The sequence below is a fragment of the Arachis ipaensis genome, chromosome B8, assembly GCF_059453495.1.
Source record: "Arachis ipaensis isolate K30076 ecotype BB chromosome B8, ASM5945349v1, whole genome shotgun sequence".
Taxonomy (NCBI): Eukaryota; Viridiplantae; Streptophyta; class Magnoliopsida; order Fabales; family Fabaceae; genus Arachis; species Arachis ipaensis.
In genome coordinates, this window is record NC_142443.1 from 11,538,697 (window position 1) to 11,552,238 (window position 13,542).

Sequence of the window (13,542 nt, forward strand, 5' to 3'; positions counted from 1 at the left end):
AAAAGGTTGCTTCTTGATTATTGTCAAAACCAAAGAGTTCAACATTCTAGTGTATTGAGCGTGAATTTGTTGATGTAGTGATGGTATAGACGTATAGTTTAATCTGATATAAATATGGACCATTGCAGTTTCCTTTAATTTGAAAAAGTATAAGTTACCATTTGGTGCTCAAAATTAGGTACATAATAAAAAGATAAACCTAAGATGATAATGCAAATATTGAACTAATGTGAGAACCAGAAACAATTAGATGTTTTGCCTAAAATTTATCTAAATTGAAATATCATCTTGTTAATAATATCAATATTTTTTTTTGGTGACTGTTAATAATATCAATATAAATATAAAATACAATAAATTTAAAAGATCCCATTAATACTTTCCGCGTTGGATAGCCAACCACTTCGAAGATGCCACTCCTCATAATATAATAGATTAGGTTAGATTAATAACAAACATTAGAGACACATAAAACACATGTCATTCTCCTTTTTTATATTTTTAAATAAATTTTAAATATCATAAACAGCAACTAAAGCCTAAAAAATTAACGTGAGAGAGATGAATTGGTTTGTTGGGCTTAGTAACAGTGCATGCTTATCCTAACGAAAATGAGAATGAACAATGAAGGATAAGATTTAAGAAACAGTGCTAGTTGACAGATGCTACTTCTTGACTTTTCTCTGTCCTGCTTCAATGCTCATGCGGGCACGTGGTACGCGAGAGTCCCTATTGTAATGATCATGACGGTACGAAAATTGAATCCACGAAATGACGCATTGAAAAAAATAAATAAATAAAAGAAAGAAACAAGAGAAAAGGTAGAAATTCGGATACATTTACTTTTATACGACATTGATATTAAAATTTGTTAAATAATTTAATAATTTTAGTTAAATTATTATTTAATAATTTTTAATTAACAACCTTATATTAAATTAACCGTACTTGAGACACACAAAAAAAAAATTAACCGTACTTGAATTTTTAGTACGAAAAAAAAAACGTACAATTCGGATTATGAGATCCAAGCTGAAGTGCTGAACAATAATGAACACTTGAACAAAGCCACGGGGCGGGGATCAGATCCAATCCATAATCAAAGAAGAAAGACTATAATATCCCTCGGTTACGAATCACGGGAGTGTACACGTCATCACCCTGACGGAACACCTCGAAAAACGAAGAACTAACGCAACCGTCTTCTTCAAGTGTCGTTAATTCGTTGGGCCATCGTTGCCACTTAAGTTACGCGCCATTGTGATTCAGTACTACTATAACACTAGAGCTCTGACACTTATTACTACTCTCTCTCTCTCTCTCTCTCTCTCTTGACGGTTGGTTACTCGATCTGTGAGATGGAGCCGCTGCTGAGAGGCGAAGGGAGTGGTGGCCGGAGGGACCACGCGCGGGGGATATTCCGCCGCTCCGACGCCATCACCTACGGCTCCAACTATGAGAAAGCTGCTGCACTCGTCGATCTGGTTCGTTCCTTCATTTTCTTTTGGTTCTGTTTCACTGTTTTATGCTTTAATTCGCATTAGACATTGTAAGTTTGGATTATTGTTTGAGTTTAGTGATAGGTAGATCTTAGCATCGATGGTTTTTGGTACTGTGCTTTACTATTCAAATAAACACATTATCAGATGTGTATTGAACTACGGATTATTAGTCAACGATGAAATCCACTGTGCTTTATTTATTGTTGTTCGTTGATGTTCGACTGCCACCGAATAAAAAGGCCAAAGTTATCTTAAGTGGTCCTGTACTTCTGTACGACGAAGTCAGCATCGTTGTTGTTATATTGTTCGCTTGTAAAGCAAGAGATGCAAAATGTGGATGCTTTCTTTAGGTTTATAAAAGAATAATCTTGTTAAGATGAATAGAAGAATACAGAGGACAAGAGTTCCTCTATACAAGAACAAAAAACAACCTAAAGAGTTACACTGTGAAGCATAGCATTAATTTTTCTTTTTGTAAATAAAGGAAGAAAAAAAAACTATTTTCTTGTTTATATGAGCTGATCTTCTTGCTCCTTCATTTAGCCAAGTACTGACGACGTTCAAAAGGAACCTCTCTTACCATTAAACTTGCTATTATATGTAATTTTAATTCCATTATTATTCTTATTGGATAATTCTGCACATTTTGGTAGCCCTAATGAGGTATGTCTAGGAAAAGGTAGATAAAGCATTTTTGTTTTTCATAAAGGAAAACCAATTATTCTCGGGGTAAGAATGTTTTCTGTTGGAAATGGTTTATTAGATTATTTCACATATCATTTTATATTCCTCCCCCTTATATGGTTATGTATGTATGCATGTATTTCTTTCTTTCTGATCTGTTAATCTCGTCTTTTTGGTTGGAAATCCATAATGCAGGCTGAAGATGGTGTTGGACTCCCTGAGCAAATTCTTGATTCTTCAAGCTTTCAAAGTTCTTCAAGATATTATTTCATTTTCATTAAATGCAATATCATGTGGTCTCTTGCTTATTTTGCTTTGATAGTCCTAAATTTCTTGGAGGTAAGTAGAAGCTTGTTGAACTTTAGGTCCTTTTAATTGTGTGAGAGGCTTTTAGGCCAAAGACAAATGCAAATGAAACTAAAAGAAGTTCGTGTCTTGGTTTACTTGTTTACAGAGACCTCTGTGGTGTGAAAATTATACCAAACCATCTTGCAGCGATAGAGAGTATTTCTTTCTGGGACAGTTGCCATATCTAACTAATGCAGAATGTCTTATTTATGAGGTAAGTGCCGGTAATTCAGAGTCAGACACTATATTTATTGGGAAATTACTGAAGATCCTTTTTAGTTGTTTTAATGTTGAAAACAAACGGTAACTCTTTGATTATATATTTGTCATGTTCACTTTGTACTCTAGTTCTATCTTCACATGTATTGGAACTTACATGAAATAGCTTACATTTCCAGTCTATGTTAAATCTCATTTACTACTACCTAGCATTCATCTCTCAACTGTCTCTGGTATTTTCTTAACCTTTTTGTATAATACAGGGATTAACTGTTGTGGTGCTAATCATACATACTTTCTTCCCAATATCATATGAAGGGTCCCGTATATATTGGAGAAACGCAATTAATCTGTTGAAGGTATGCTTGTCAAGACTATTGAGTATAATTTATGACTTCACTTGTTTCTGGAAAGGCTATAAATGCAGCAGATTATAGTCAAGTGTTTATGTCATTGAGTGACGGGGTAATGTTAGAAATTGAAAAAAGAAGAAAGCACATCTCTCTGACTCATATTTTTAGAGGTGGAAGTAGAAAGAAGAGATGAGGAAAACTGAAAATAGAGAGAAAAATGACAGTTGGGAATTCGAAGTGAGCTGGAGTGTGGACAGGTGCTCAGTAATAGTGGTCTTCGGAGAAGACCCTGGTTTCTAATGTTAATTCTGCTATGATTAGAAGTATAAAGTATAAACCCTTCAAAACTCGTGAAGACCTTGTTGAGCTAGATCCTTACTTTTAATAGAGTTTAAATTTGATGCATTGTGAATGTGAAACTCATTTACATCAAAATCTGATGTTATATTGAAATTTCATTTAATGAATTAACATCTGCATGGGGTGCATGTGCTGGATAGATGGGATTGCTTGACATATAGGAGGACAGAATCATATCAATTTCGTTTTCCCTTGCTTTCTAAAGTCCATTATTACATGTTTTTTGTTCTTTTTTATTTTTTCGGTATATAATTACATATGTACTTTTGTCTGCTAATAAGTTGATTTACTGGTATTTCCAGGTCTTCTGTCTGTTAGTTCTCATTGCTGATATGCTGGTTTATGCTATTTACTTGTCTCCAGCGGCTTTTGATTTTCTACCTTTCAGAGTTGCTCCTTATATCAGGGTTATTCTTTTCATTCTGAATATTAGGTATTTATTGATCAATTTCTATTTTCACTTTTACCACAGAGTACTGTACCTTTTTGTAGCTCGTAAACCAGTGGTTGAATATTTTAGGAACATTTTTTACTGAAATTATTAAAAGAGATTTAAGCATAAATAGGCCAAGCACATGTAGCTGGTCCCACTACCATCCAGTGGGATAAGATTTTGTTGTTTTACTTAACACTATCTAACTAATAATTTATTTGTTGAAGTTATTTTTCATAGTTCAGGGAATGACTTTCAACAGCTACTTTATCCTGATTTTCTGATAGCCTAACACTGCATATTTATATATTCCAGGGAGTTACGTGAAACCATCACTATCTTGAGTGGCATGGTTGGCACATACTTGAATGTCTTGGTTGGTTCACTTACATACTGTTGCTCCCTGCAACTTGTTGCTTCTGTTTTCAACTTTTTAAAGTGTAGATATTTTTATATTCAACACTATTGGGTCCGATTTGAATGACAGATTTGGATTATTTCAATTCACTCCACATTTATCGACAACGTGTTACCTGATATTGTGTCTTGTCTAATTCTCGTGAATTTCAGGCTCTGGGGCTTCTGTTTCTTCTTTTTGCAAGCTGGGTGGCTTATGTGATGTTTGAGGATACTATACAAGGAAAAACAGTATTCACTTCTTATGGTGCTACATTGTATCAGATATTTGTTTTATTTACTACATCGAATAATCCAGATGTTTGGGTGCCTGCATACAAGTACGAGCTTTATAGTTTGAATCTCCCTGGGTAGATGATTTTATTCTTTCAATTTATATGATCATCAATCATCAGCAATATTTGTTGGTTTTGAAGGGCTTCACGTTGGTATTGCCTGTATTTCATTATATTTGTTCTTTTGGGGGTTTACTTCGTTACAAACTTGGTCCTTGCCGTTGTTTATGATAGTTTCAAGAGTGAGGTAAATTTTTCCATGCCATTTCCCCTCAATTTTTTTTTACTCTTTAATAACAGTGCCTGAACATATGTATTTTTTGTTTTTGTTTTTATTTATAGCTTGTGAAACAAGTTTTCGAGATGGATCGTATGAGAAGAGCAATGTTGGAGAAAGCTTTTAATCTCTTAGATACTCATGTAAGTGTGATTTTCTATGTTTTAGTTTATTGATCCACTGTCAAACATGTAAAAATACTTTAGAAAAGTAAATACAAAAAGCATTAATTCTAAATCTGTTTGAGTTTCCATTTCCCAGAGTACTGGATATCTTAACAAAGATCAATGCATTAGGCTCTTTGAGGAGTTGAACAAATACAGGTAGAACCTTATTCTCTTATGTTCATTGTAGCTTCAAAATTATCTTATAATTATTTGTTGCGTCATAATGATTTTAGAAAGGTAAATGCTTTGGCATTTGTGAAATTTCATATAATTTTACACAAGAACAATGAATTATTTTATGCAAATCTTTTCCAGTTTTTCATGGTTTGCCTTTTTATAGTATCTGATCATTTCCTTCATAAACTTTGAAGGGTGAGTTTTCTATAATGACATGCTTTTACTTGAAATATGTTTGTTTATAAATTAAAACATATAAGTTGCTTATCCAAGCTTTCCATGATGGGGAGACAAATCTTCAACGCTTCAATAAAGTGGAGTTAGGAACGTTGAATAGTTATGCTGGCCTCTATTCAGGTTAATCAAATAACAATTAGTACTAGTGGGCTATCTTTCCATTACATGCAAAAGGCTCCTGAACTATCATGGGTTAATTCTTTTATGAAAGTCTTCCCCCATTTGAGGCTAGATGAGTTCTTTAGTTTAGGGAAAGAGGCTCCTATGCCTAAACGATGACATACTGTAACTAGCTGGAGCTTCAAATTATGGTGTCCCTGTAAACCAGATGTTTGTCTTGCACTTTTGCTTTCAGTGCTGCTGATAGTTCACCATTGCAACTTCTGTTTTAGTGAAATGGGATATCTTTCTTTATTTGTGACTGGTAAATTGCTATTGCATATCTTATGAAACTAGCACTATGAGTTGATCTTTCACTTTAGTCTCCTGACATCCTATCTTTGTATAATATTCTTTCCTACCACATTATGTGAATGATGGAGCTCCAATTTTGTGTATTATTCAGGACTTTACCCAAGATCACCAAGGAAGAATTTGAGTTAATATTTGATGAGCTTGATGATAGTCGTGACGTAAAGGTAATATTTGTTAATATGTATTGTGATTATCTTACATGTGCATGCTGAGGTTGCTCGTAATGTGTGCATATACAGATTGTTTGTGCCTTTAATTAATCCTTCATGTAACCTTTTTTTTTTCTTGTTCAGCTCAATAAGGATGAATTTGCTGATATTTGCCATGCCATTGCTTTAAAATTCCAGAAGGAGGATTCTGTAAGTTCAATTACTCCAAATTTGAAACGTTGGGAAGTTTGTTTGAATTGAACTGAAATAAATCAGGTAAAGATTTGCAGCATCTCTAATTCTGTTTAATCTGTTGCAGATCTCTTACTTTGAGTATTTACCATTCTACAATTCACCCACCTCAAAGCATTTGAAAGAATTTGTGAAGAGACCCATCTTTGGATACCTAGTCTCTTTTCTTCTCGTACTCAATCTAGTTGCAGTTATTATTGAGACAACGGTATGGCGTTTTGAAGATATAGTTTCAAATATTATTTTCATACTAAAATATATATATTTTAATTCTTTTTAACTTCATCACTATTTGATGGGACCATAAGTGGGATATACTTGCATTTTTCAATATTTTGTGGTCTAAAGTGCCATTTATTGTAAAAATAATTAGGATATTGCTTAATAAATTCATTACGTATTGCTTCGTTAAATCTACACCCAGTTCAAAGAGGTTAATTATTTTACACTTCCAAGTACATCCTGATTTCAGTCCTACTTTTTCCAGCTTTGCTGTTTGACATATTTACTGGCAGCTATTGTAGACTTGGGCAAAAGGCAAATAAAGAATCTCATTATTTTTGCTCCATATTATTTACTTAGCTGGTTAAACAACCTTAGAAAATATTGTCTGTGTATTTATCAAAATAGTGACACTCTTAATTGATATTAAAAATGGACAGTTACTAGATTCTTTTTATCAAGGCCTCGTATGATTAGATTTGGCATTTATGGTGTTGCTGTTTTTTGTGTGGGTTAAAAGTTGTAACCATGTGTTGATATTTTCTTGTAATTAATTCACAATTGCAGCTTGATATACAAAATAATTCTGGTCAAAAGGTGTGGCAAGTGGTTGAGTTCATTTTTGGTATGGACATCGAAACTGTATATAGTCTGTGAATTTTCTTTGTTTTAGTACTATAAAATTTGTTGTTTTATTTGGAGTCTGTAAGCTACTTTGCGGGTAGCAGAAATAAGCAACTAAACTCTCTGGGTGGTTCCTCTGCTTTATTATTCTTATAGCTCTGTGTGTGCACTTCTTATTTATTTACATTAAGAGTTCTATTTTAGGGTTGAGATATACAGCTAATTCAAAGTTTTCAGTGTGCTTTGATTGAAATGGGAGTGATTTAAGAGAGCATATCAATGAAATCAAGAACTTAAGACAGATGGGAGGAAAAATCATGATTTTGGTGTTGGATAGTTAAGAACTCCTTTTCCTCTTAGTTTGTCATACCAAATAATTGTGCTTTTTGATAAAGAGTGATGGTTTCTTTAATGTAATACTACTATTGATTGAGAAAAAAGATACGCGCTAATTAATGTAATACTACTATTGATTTAGAAAAAAAGATCTGTGCTAAGTTAGGAAAGTAACGTAATACCTAGGATGTAGCCAGCATGCACAAAATAATTGCAGCTAAAAAGTTTAGTATCACTATCTCACAGCACATTAAAAGGAATTATGAAAATTAATGTACTCAACTACTTATGCGTTCTTCAATACTGCTGAATAATTGGTGGTTCATTATTTTGCTTCCCTGCTTTTTATTTCATTGTTAAGCACACAGTTATAATTTTAATAATAATTGGATGCTCACTTCTGATGGTTCCTTGATGTTTCACAGGGTGGATATATGTAATAGAAATGGCTCTGAAGGTTTATGCATATGGATTTGAGAACTATTGGCGGGATGGTCAAAATCGCTTTGATTTTGTTATCACTTGGATAATTGGTAACTACTTTTTACCTCCTGTATTTTCTATATTTTATTTTAAACAATATCTGGTTTAACAAATGCTTTAACATTCTATCACTAAATATTAATGATGATTGTAGGTTTATGTAATAATCTGTTTTGTGCTCATAATTCATTTGTATTACTCAATGCCCTATTGCCTGGAATTTTAATATTAAGCAGGACCACCTTTCAAGGCTGTATAATGTTGCTCTGATTAATGATTTACACTTTTTCAGTCATTGGAGAAACTATAACTTTTGCTTCGCCTGATGATCAGACTTTCTTCTCAAATGGAGAATGGTAAGAAATATGAACTCTCTTTTTCTGAATGTTAATGTATTCTATATTTCTGATTATTGGTTCATAAGACCAAATCACTGCAACAAGAAATTTCGTATATTGTTTCCTATAGCAGTTGTGCAGTTTAAAATGGAAGTATGAACTATTTTTATTATATTGTGTAGCATAATACTCGTCTAAGTTCTTGCATAGAAAATTTGTGCAAAACTGCAAATACATTTTGTTATCGATGGTTGGAGTCATGTAGACTTGAAGACTCAAACAATGCGAGTTCAAGGAAAAGAGTTTTGTGTAACACGTGTATCTTTTCTAATACATGGCATATCAGTGGTGTGAATCGCTTAAAGCAACTATTTTAAAGGCCCTCGTCAATAGGAGCTAAGTTGTGCTTTGATTTCTTCTGTTTGTTGCATGCTGGATCTAGTTTCCTTATTTCCAAAACAAGATGCAACAATATGAGAACTACAGTTTGTCAACATTAAAAAATATATATTGTGGTACCGGATTATATTATGTTCATTTATAGAATGAAGTTTGTCTAGTGAATTTAGTCCATTGGCACTGTAACATCATTGAGGATGCAACCAAATATTTCTTCTGATGTCACTTATACAGGATCCGTTACCTTCTTCTGGCAAGAATGTTGAGGTTGATAAGGCTCCTAATGCATGTCAAGCAATTCCGAGGCTTTGTTGCAACTTTCTTAACGCTGTTGCCAAGTTTGACGCCATACTTTGGGATCATATTTTGTGTCTTATGTATTTATTGCTCGGTTGGTGTACAGGTGAATAAAATGGTTGTTTTCCTTGATTGGTTTCTGATTTCTATCCAGATTGATAAGTTGAACTGTGTATTCATACCCCCTTTCCTATAGCAACAATGCTATTCTCTTAATATTTGTTGCTAATTTCAATGCGGTAACGTTCCATTCCTCTTTGACTTTGCAGATTTTTGGTGGACTTGTTAATTCTGGAAACCCTAAATTGCTAGCATCAGATCTTGCTGATAATGAGTATCCTTTTTATCCCTAATAAATGTGTCCCTTAAGCCTGTAGTAGTTGCTTTGATCATGTGATAGCCAGACCTTTACCTTCAAAGAATCGCCACAAATTCCATCTCTATTATTTTCATCATGTTTTACTGGAAAAAAAAAATTTTCTAGAGAGCGGGGATGGTGTTTGGTTTAACAACCAAACAGAAATTTTAATACTGCCTTATTTGTTTCTTTGGAAATGGAATTATTTCTGTGGTAAAGGTTGTTCTTGGAGTATTTTTCTTGACAGAAAATAGCTATTTGCTATTTAATTTCAATGATTATCCTAATGGAATGGTGACACTTTTCAATTTGGTAGTCATGGGGAACTGGCAAGTATGGATGCAGGTATGAGTCCTGTCACCATTCCAGTTTCAGTGTCATCTTTTGCTTCATAATAGTTTAACCAGTCACATATTTGTTTCAGGCTTGCCCCATTTCTATGTGAGATATATTTGTATGATCTTATTTTTCTGACAAATAGATTCCTTTTTTTTATCATGTCCTAGTGGTAAATGTGGAAAAGTTTGGCTATATGTTGTTAATTGAAAATAAAAACAGAACAAGTGAATGTATCTGTCAAACATGCTTCTTAAATCACCAAAAATTCTTCAAAGATTGTATTCTAAGGGATTATATTTACCCAAGAAGATAACTTGTTTTGCTCTATGGCAAATGTTTACTTATGCTTTTAACAGATAGAAATCATTCACAAGCTATCCCTAAGTCAGTAACATTGTGTGATCAATAATTTATATCTGCTAACAAAAGTTCTTAATGGGTTATTTGTAAAACAGCTGACAATTGGAAACTTCATGTTAGAGAGATAAGATTATACTTTGGTGTGCCATGGGCTTGCCCTGGCATGCCAGTGGCTTGCCTTGGTCTAGCCTTGGTTTGCTAAGGGCATGCCTTGACCTAGACTTGGTCTAGACTTGGCGTGCAATGCTCTAGGATAACAAAAGAAGTTTCTTGGTTAGAAAGATAAGATTTTCCCAGGTTCGTTCAATGCACAGGCTCCAACTTGTTGCATCACACATAAAGTTATGAATAAAGCCTTTTATTTTGCTAGGTTGGTAGTGATTAGTGAAGTAATGTTATAAAAACGAACAAATAATGTATCTAAAATGTGGATAAATTTCTTGCTCAATGCAATTAATGTGATTTTTAACATGCTTATTGGCATCAGTTAGTAAAAGCAATTAGCTGTTGTCTTAACTTTCTTTATGTTTGTGGTTAAGTTATGACTCAAAAATTTCTATAAAAAATAACTTATGATTCAATTTGTACTTACTGCACAGAATTTTTGGTTTTCTATTTCAGAGCTACAAGGAGTTAACGGGTACTTCTTGGACCTACGTATACTTCATAAGTTTCTACTTAGTCACGGTTTTGCTACTTTTGAACTTGGTACGATTTACTTTGTGCTTATTTGATACCTAAGAATTCCATGGGCATTAATATGGAATGCATAATGTCTCTCAAGAATAGGACTTATGTTTTTCCTAAACTGACTTGCACTTAATTCTTTTTACAACTTACCTTGTAGTTACAATTACAAATTTCACTCAGACAAAACATAGCTAAATGAAATTGTCTTAAATTAATACTTTCTTATGACTTTTAGAATGGAATGAAATAAACTTAATTTCAATGCTATGCACAAAATGTTCTTAACAAATTGCTTGTTTGTATTTAACAAGTAAGAAATGATTCTCTTTTCTGTATTTCAGGTTGTTGCTTTTGTCTTGGAGGCATTCTTTGCTGAAATGGAGCTTGAGTCACCGGACACCTGTGATGAACAGGACAAGGTTTGTATTTAATATTGAATCTTATCAATAAGGAGTTGCCATGTTTATCATTAATTAACTGATATGTAGTTGTTATCTTATAAATTCACATATAGACCTGGAATATATTTCTCCTAACTTGGAAACCATTTATTGCTTGGTTCTACAATAAACTATCCAGATGGAAAAGTTCCAGTGCTTCAAAGATAGTCTTGCAACACTTGATTTTTCTGAATGCTATTATTGCAAGTTTTTTTTTTTTTAGCCTACATATATAGCTTTAACATAATGTTCAAATCTAACTCAGTATTTGGCTTCTCAATATAGGAAGTTGAAGGAGATAAATATCGAAGACGATCAGTTGGGTATGTATAGTGGCCACTGTTTCTGTGAATGCCCTCATTTACTTTTTTTTTTTCTCTTTGGCCAGATGATGAGGTACTTCTTGTAGGCAAGTAATCCAAAAAGCTTTACTTTTAGGCGAATGCAAATGAATTGTTTTGTACGATTATATCTTTCCATGGTGCTCCATGCCAGAGCTTTTTGGGCTTAAGTTTGGATAACCTTTTTCTTTAAATTAATCAAGAGAAATGAAACGAGATTAAACTCATGATTGATCATGCTTTGTTATCATGGCAAAGACGTACTTCAGCTGAAAGCTTGAGCTGTTAGTTCAAACTTCAAAGTATATGAGTGTTTTTTACACCTCTTAACTATATGGTTTCCTGCAGCACAAAATCACGAAGCCAGAGAGTTGATGCTCTTCTTCATCATATGTTGAGCTCTGAGTTGTGTCAAAGTCAAACACAGCCTTCCAATTCATAGAACTGATAAAAATCCTTTTCCAGGTAGAACAATTAAACTTTTCATATCTTCACAAATTTCAATTTTTCCATTGCGAGGAACATATTGTATTCCTAGCTTTTGTATCCTCTGATCCATTGCAACATTAGTTGTTCAATATAATTCTATGCTCGTCACAAATGTGATGATGTCAACACGCACTATGCTTTAATATCAAGTTTACTAGACATCCTTGTTTTTAATTTTTTGCCATGAATCATGTGATTGAACCTTCCATGTATTAGTCAGGTTTTGGATCAATCCCTATGTACATGTAGTATAAATGTGAATCTATACTACTTTATTTGTTGCAGGATGCAGGAAAATCCCACTTTCTTTCTTGTGAAGCTTATACAGATCTTGTTTGATAGACTCTAGTCACGTATCCAGATGAGTGGAAATTCAAAGTTTATGTCCCCAGTAATTTGCAAGCGAGGCCAAACTGATACGCATGGATATGCTTGCGCTGAATGTGATTAAAACTCATAATAGCAGTAGGAATGTAGGATCATCTGGCTTCAGAAATCTTACTTTTTATTAGTATTGCAGATCTTTAGTGGCAACCTTTTATTTATTTTATTTTAATCCCAGTTGACTTTTGTTTTGATTTGTTTTGCATTTTGTTCTACTAACACAAGGTAGTGGTTGTGTCGATAGTTCTTTTTTATTCTATTTGATATATTAGTCTGGTCTTCTAAAGTGAATGTTTATTCAACCAAAAAAAGTTGCAGAACATTTGAATGTAGCTCTTAGTTGTGTGTTTGTTTTGTTTGGTAATGGAGAAAGAAGGAAAAACAAGATAAAGCAAACTAGACCAATAAGGTATGCACAGTAATTTGCAGCAAGAATAGCCTCAGGTTCTTCACATCGGTGGATCAACACCATGTGAGAAACCCCTAAGCTGGCACCCCTCTTGGTAATAAGGTATTCACAGTAATTTGCTGATCTTAGAACAAGCCGGAGCCTAATGCACCAGTTCCGCTACACCAAATCCTTAATCTTGAATAAAAACTCAACCACCAAGTGGTTGTGAATATGTGAGGAATATGGTGAGTAGATATCCCCTGGAAAACCTGCCCAACAGCTCATTATACAATTAAAAGGTTCAGCACATCCCAATTTGTTTGAAGTGCACGTCATCATTACTCGTGTTTCTTTTCAATTCTTCCCTTAATTAGAGTAGTTTTAGACCAGTACCATGCCCCTTGTAAACTCTTAAATATTTGAATTAGATCGTTTCCACAGTTCCACGTCATAAATTAGTCAACAACTTCTTGTAAAAGAAACTCAGAGCAATGTTATATGATTAATATAAGAGAAAGTTTAGGAACCAGTATTTTTATTAAAATTTAGTTAGTATTTAGCTAGCAAAAGAAAAGAGAATAATTTTATATTATTAGATATAATCTCACATCATTAAAAATAGTAATGATGGCTACAAATCATAACTTGTTGGTTCCTAACACTCATTATTATTTTTATTAGTATAGTAATAATTTATATTTATATTTATAAAAAATTTATACATAAG

At 33.3% G+C, this 13,542-nt stretch overlaps 1 protein-coding gene across 1 annotated transcript; it reads left to right on the forward strand.

The window, feature by feature from the left end:
• Positions 1–971: 971 nt before the first annotated feature.
• Positions 972–12,710, forward strand: TPC1 (two-pore channel 1). Its single transcript, XM_016314438.3, has 24 exons — positions 972–1,484; positions 2,382–2,525; positions 2,641–2,748; positions 3,017–3,112; positions 3,769–3,899; positions 4,215–4,275; positions 4,470–4,636; positions 4,733–4,838; positions 4,934–5,011; positions 5,130–5,191; positions 6,015–6,087; positions 6,217–6,282; positions 6,392–6,532; positions 7,114–7,171; positions 7,932–8,039; positions 8,282–8,345; positions 8,961–9,129; positions 9,293–9,357; positions 9,636–9,726; positions 10,702–10,788; positions 11,112–11,189; positions 11,496–11,533; positions 11,900–12,016; positions 12,326–12,710. Exons 1-23 carry the CDS (start codon positions 1,359–1,361, stop codon positions 11,991–11,993), a joined length of 2,211 nt encoding a protein of 736 aa, XP_016169924.1. The 5' UTR covers positions 972–1,358; the 3' UTR covers positions 11,994–12,016; positions 12,326–12,710.
• The last annotated feature ends 832 nt before the right edge of the window (positions 12,711–13,542 follow it).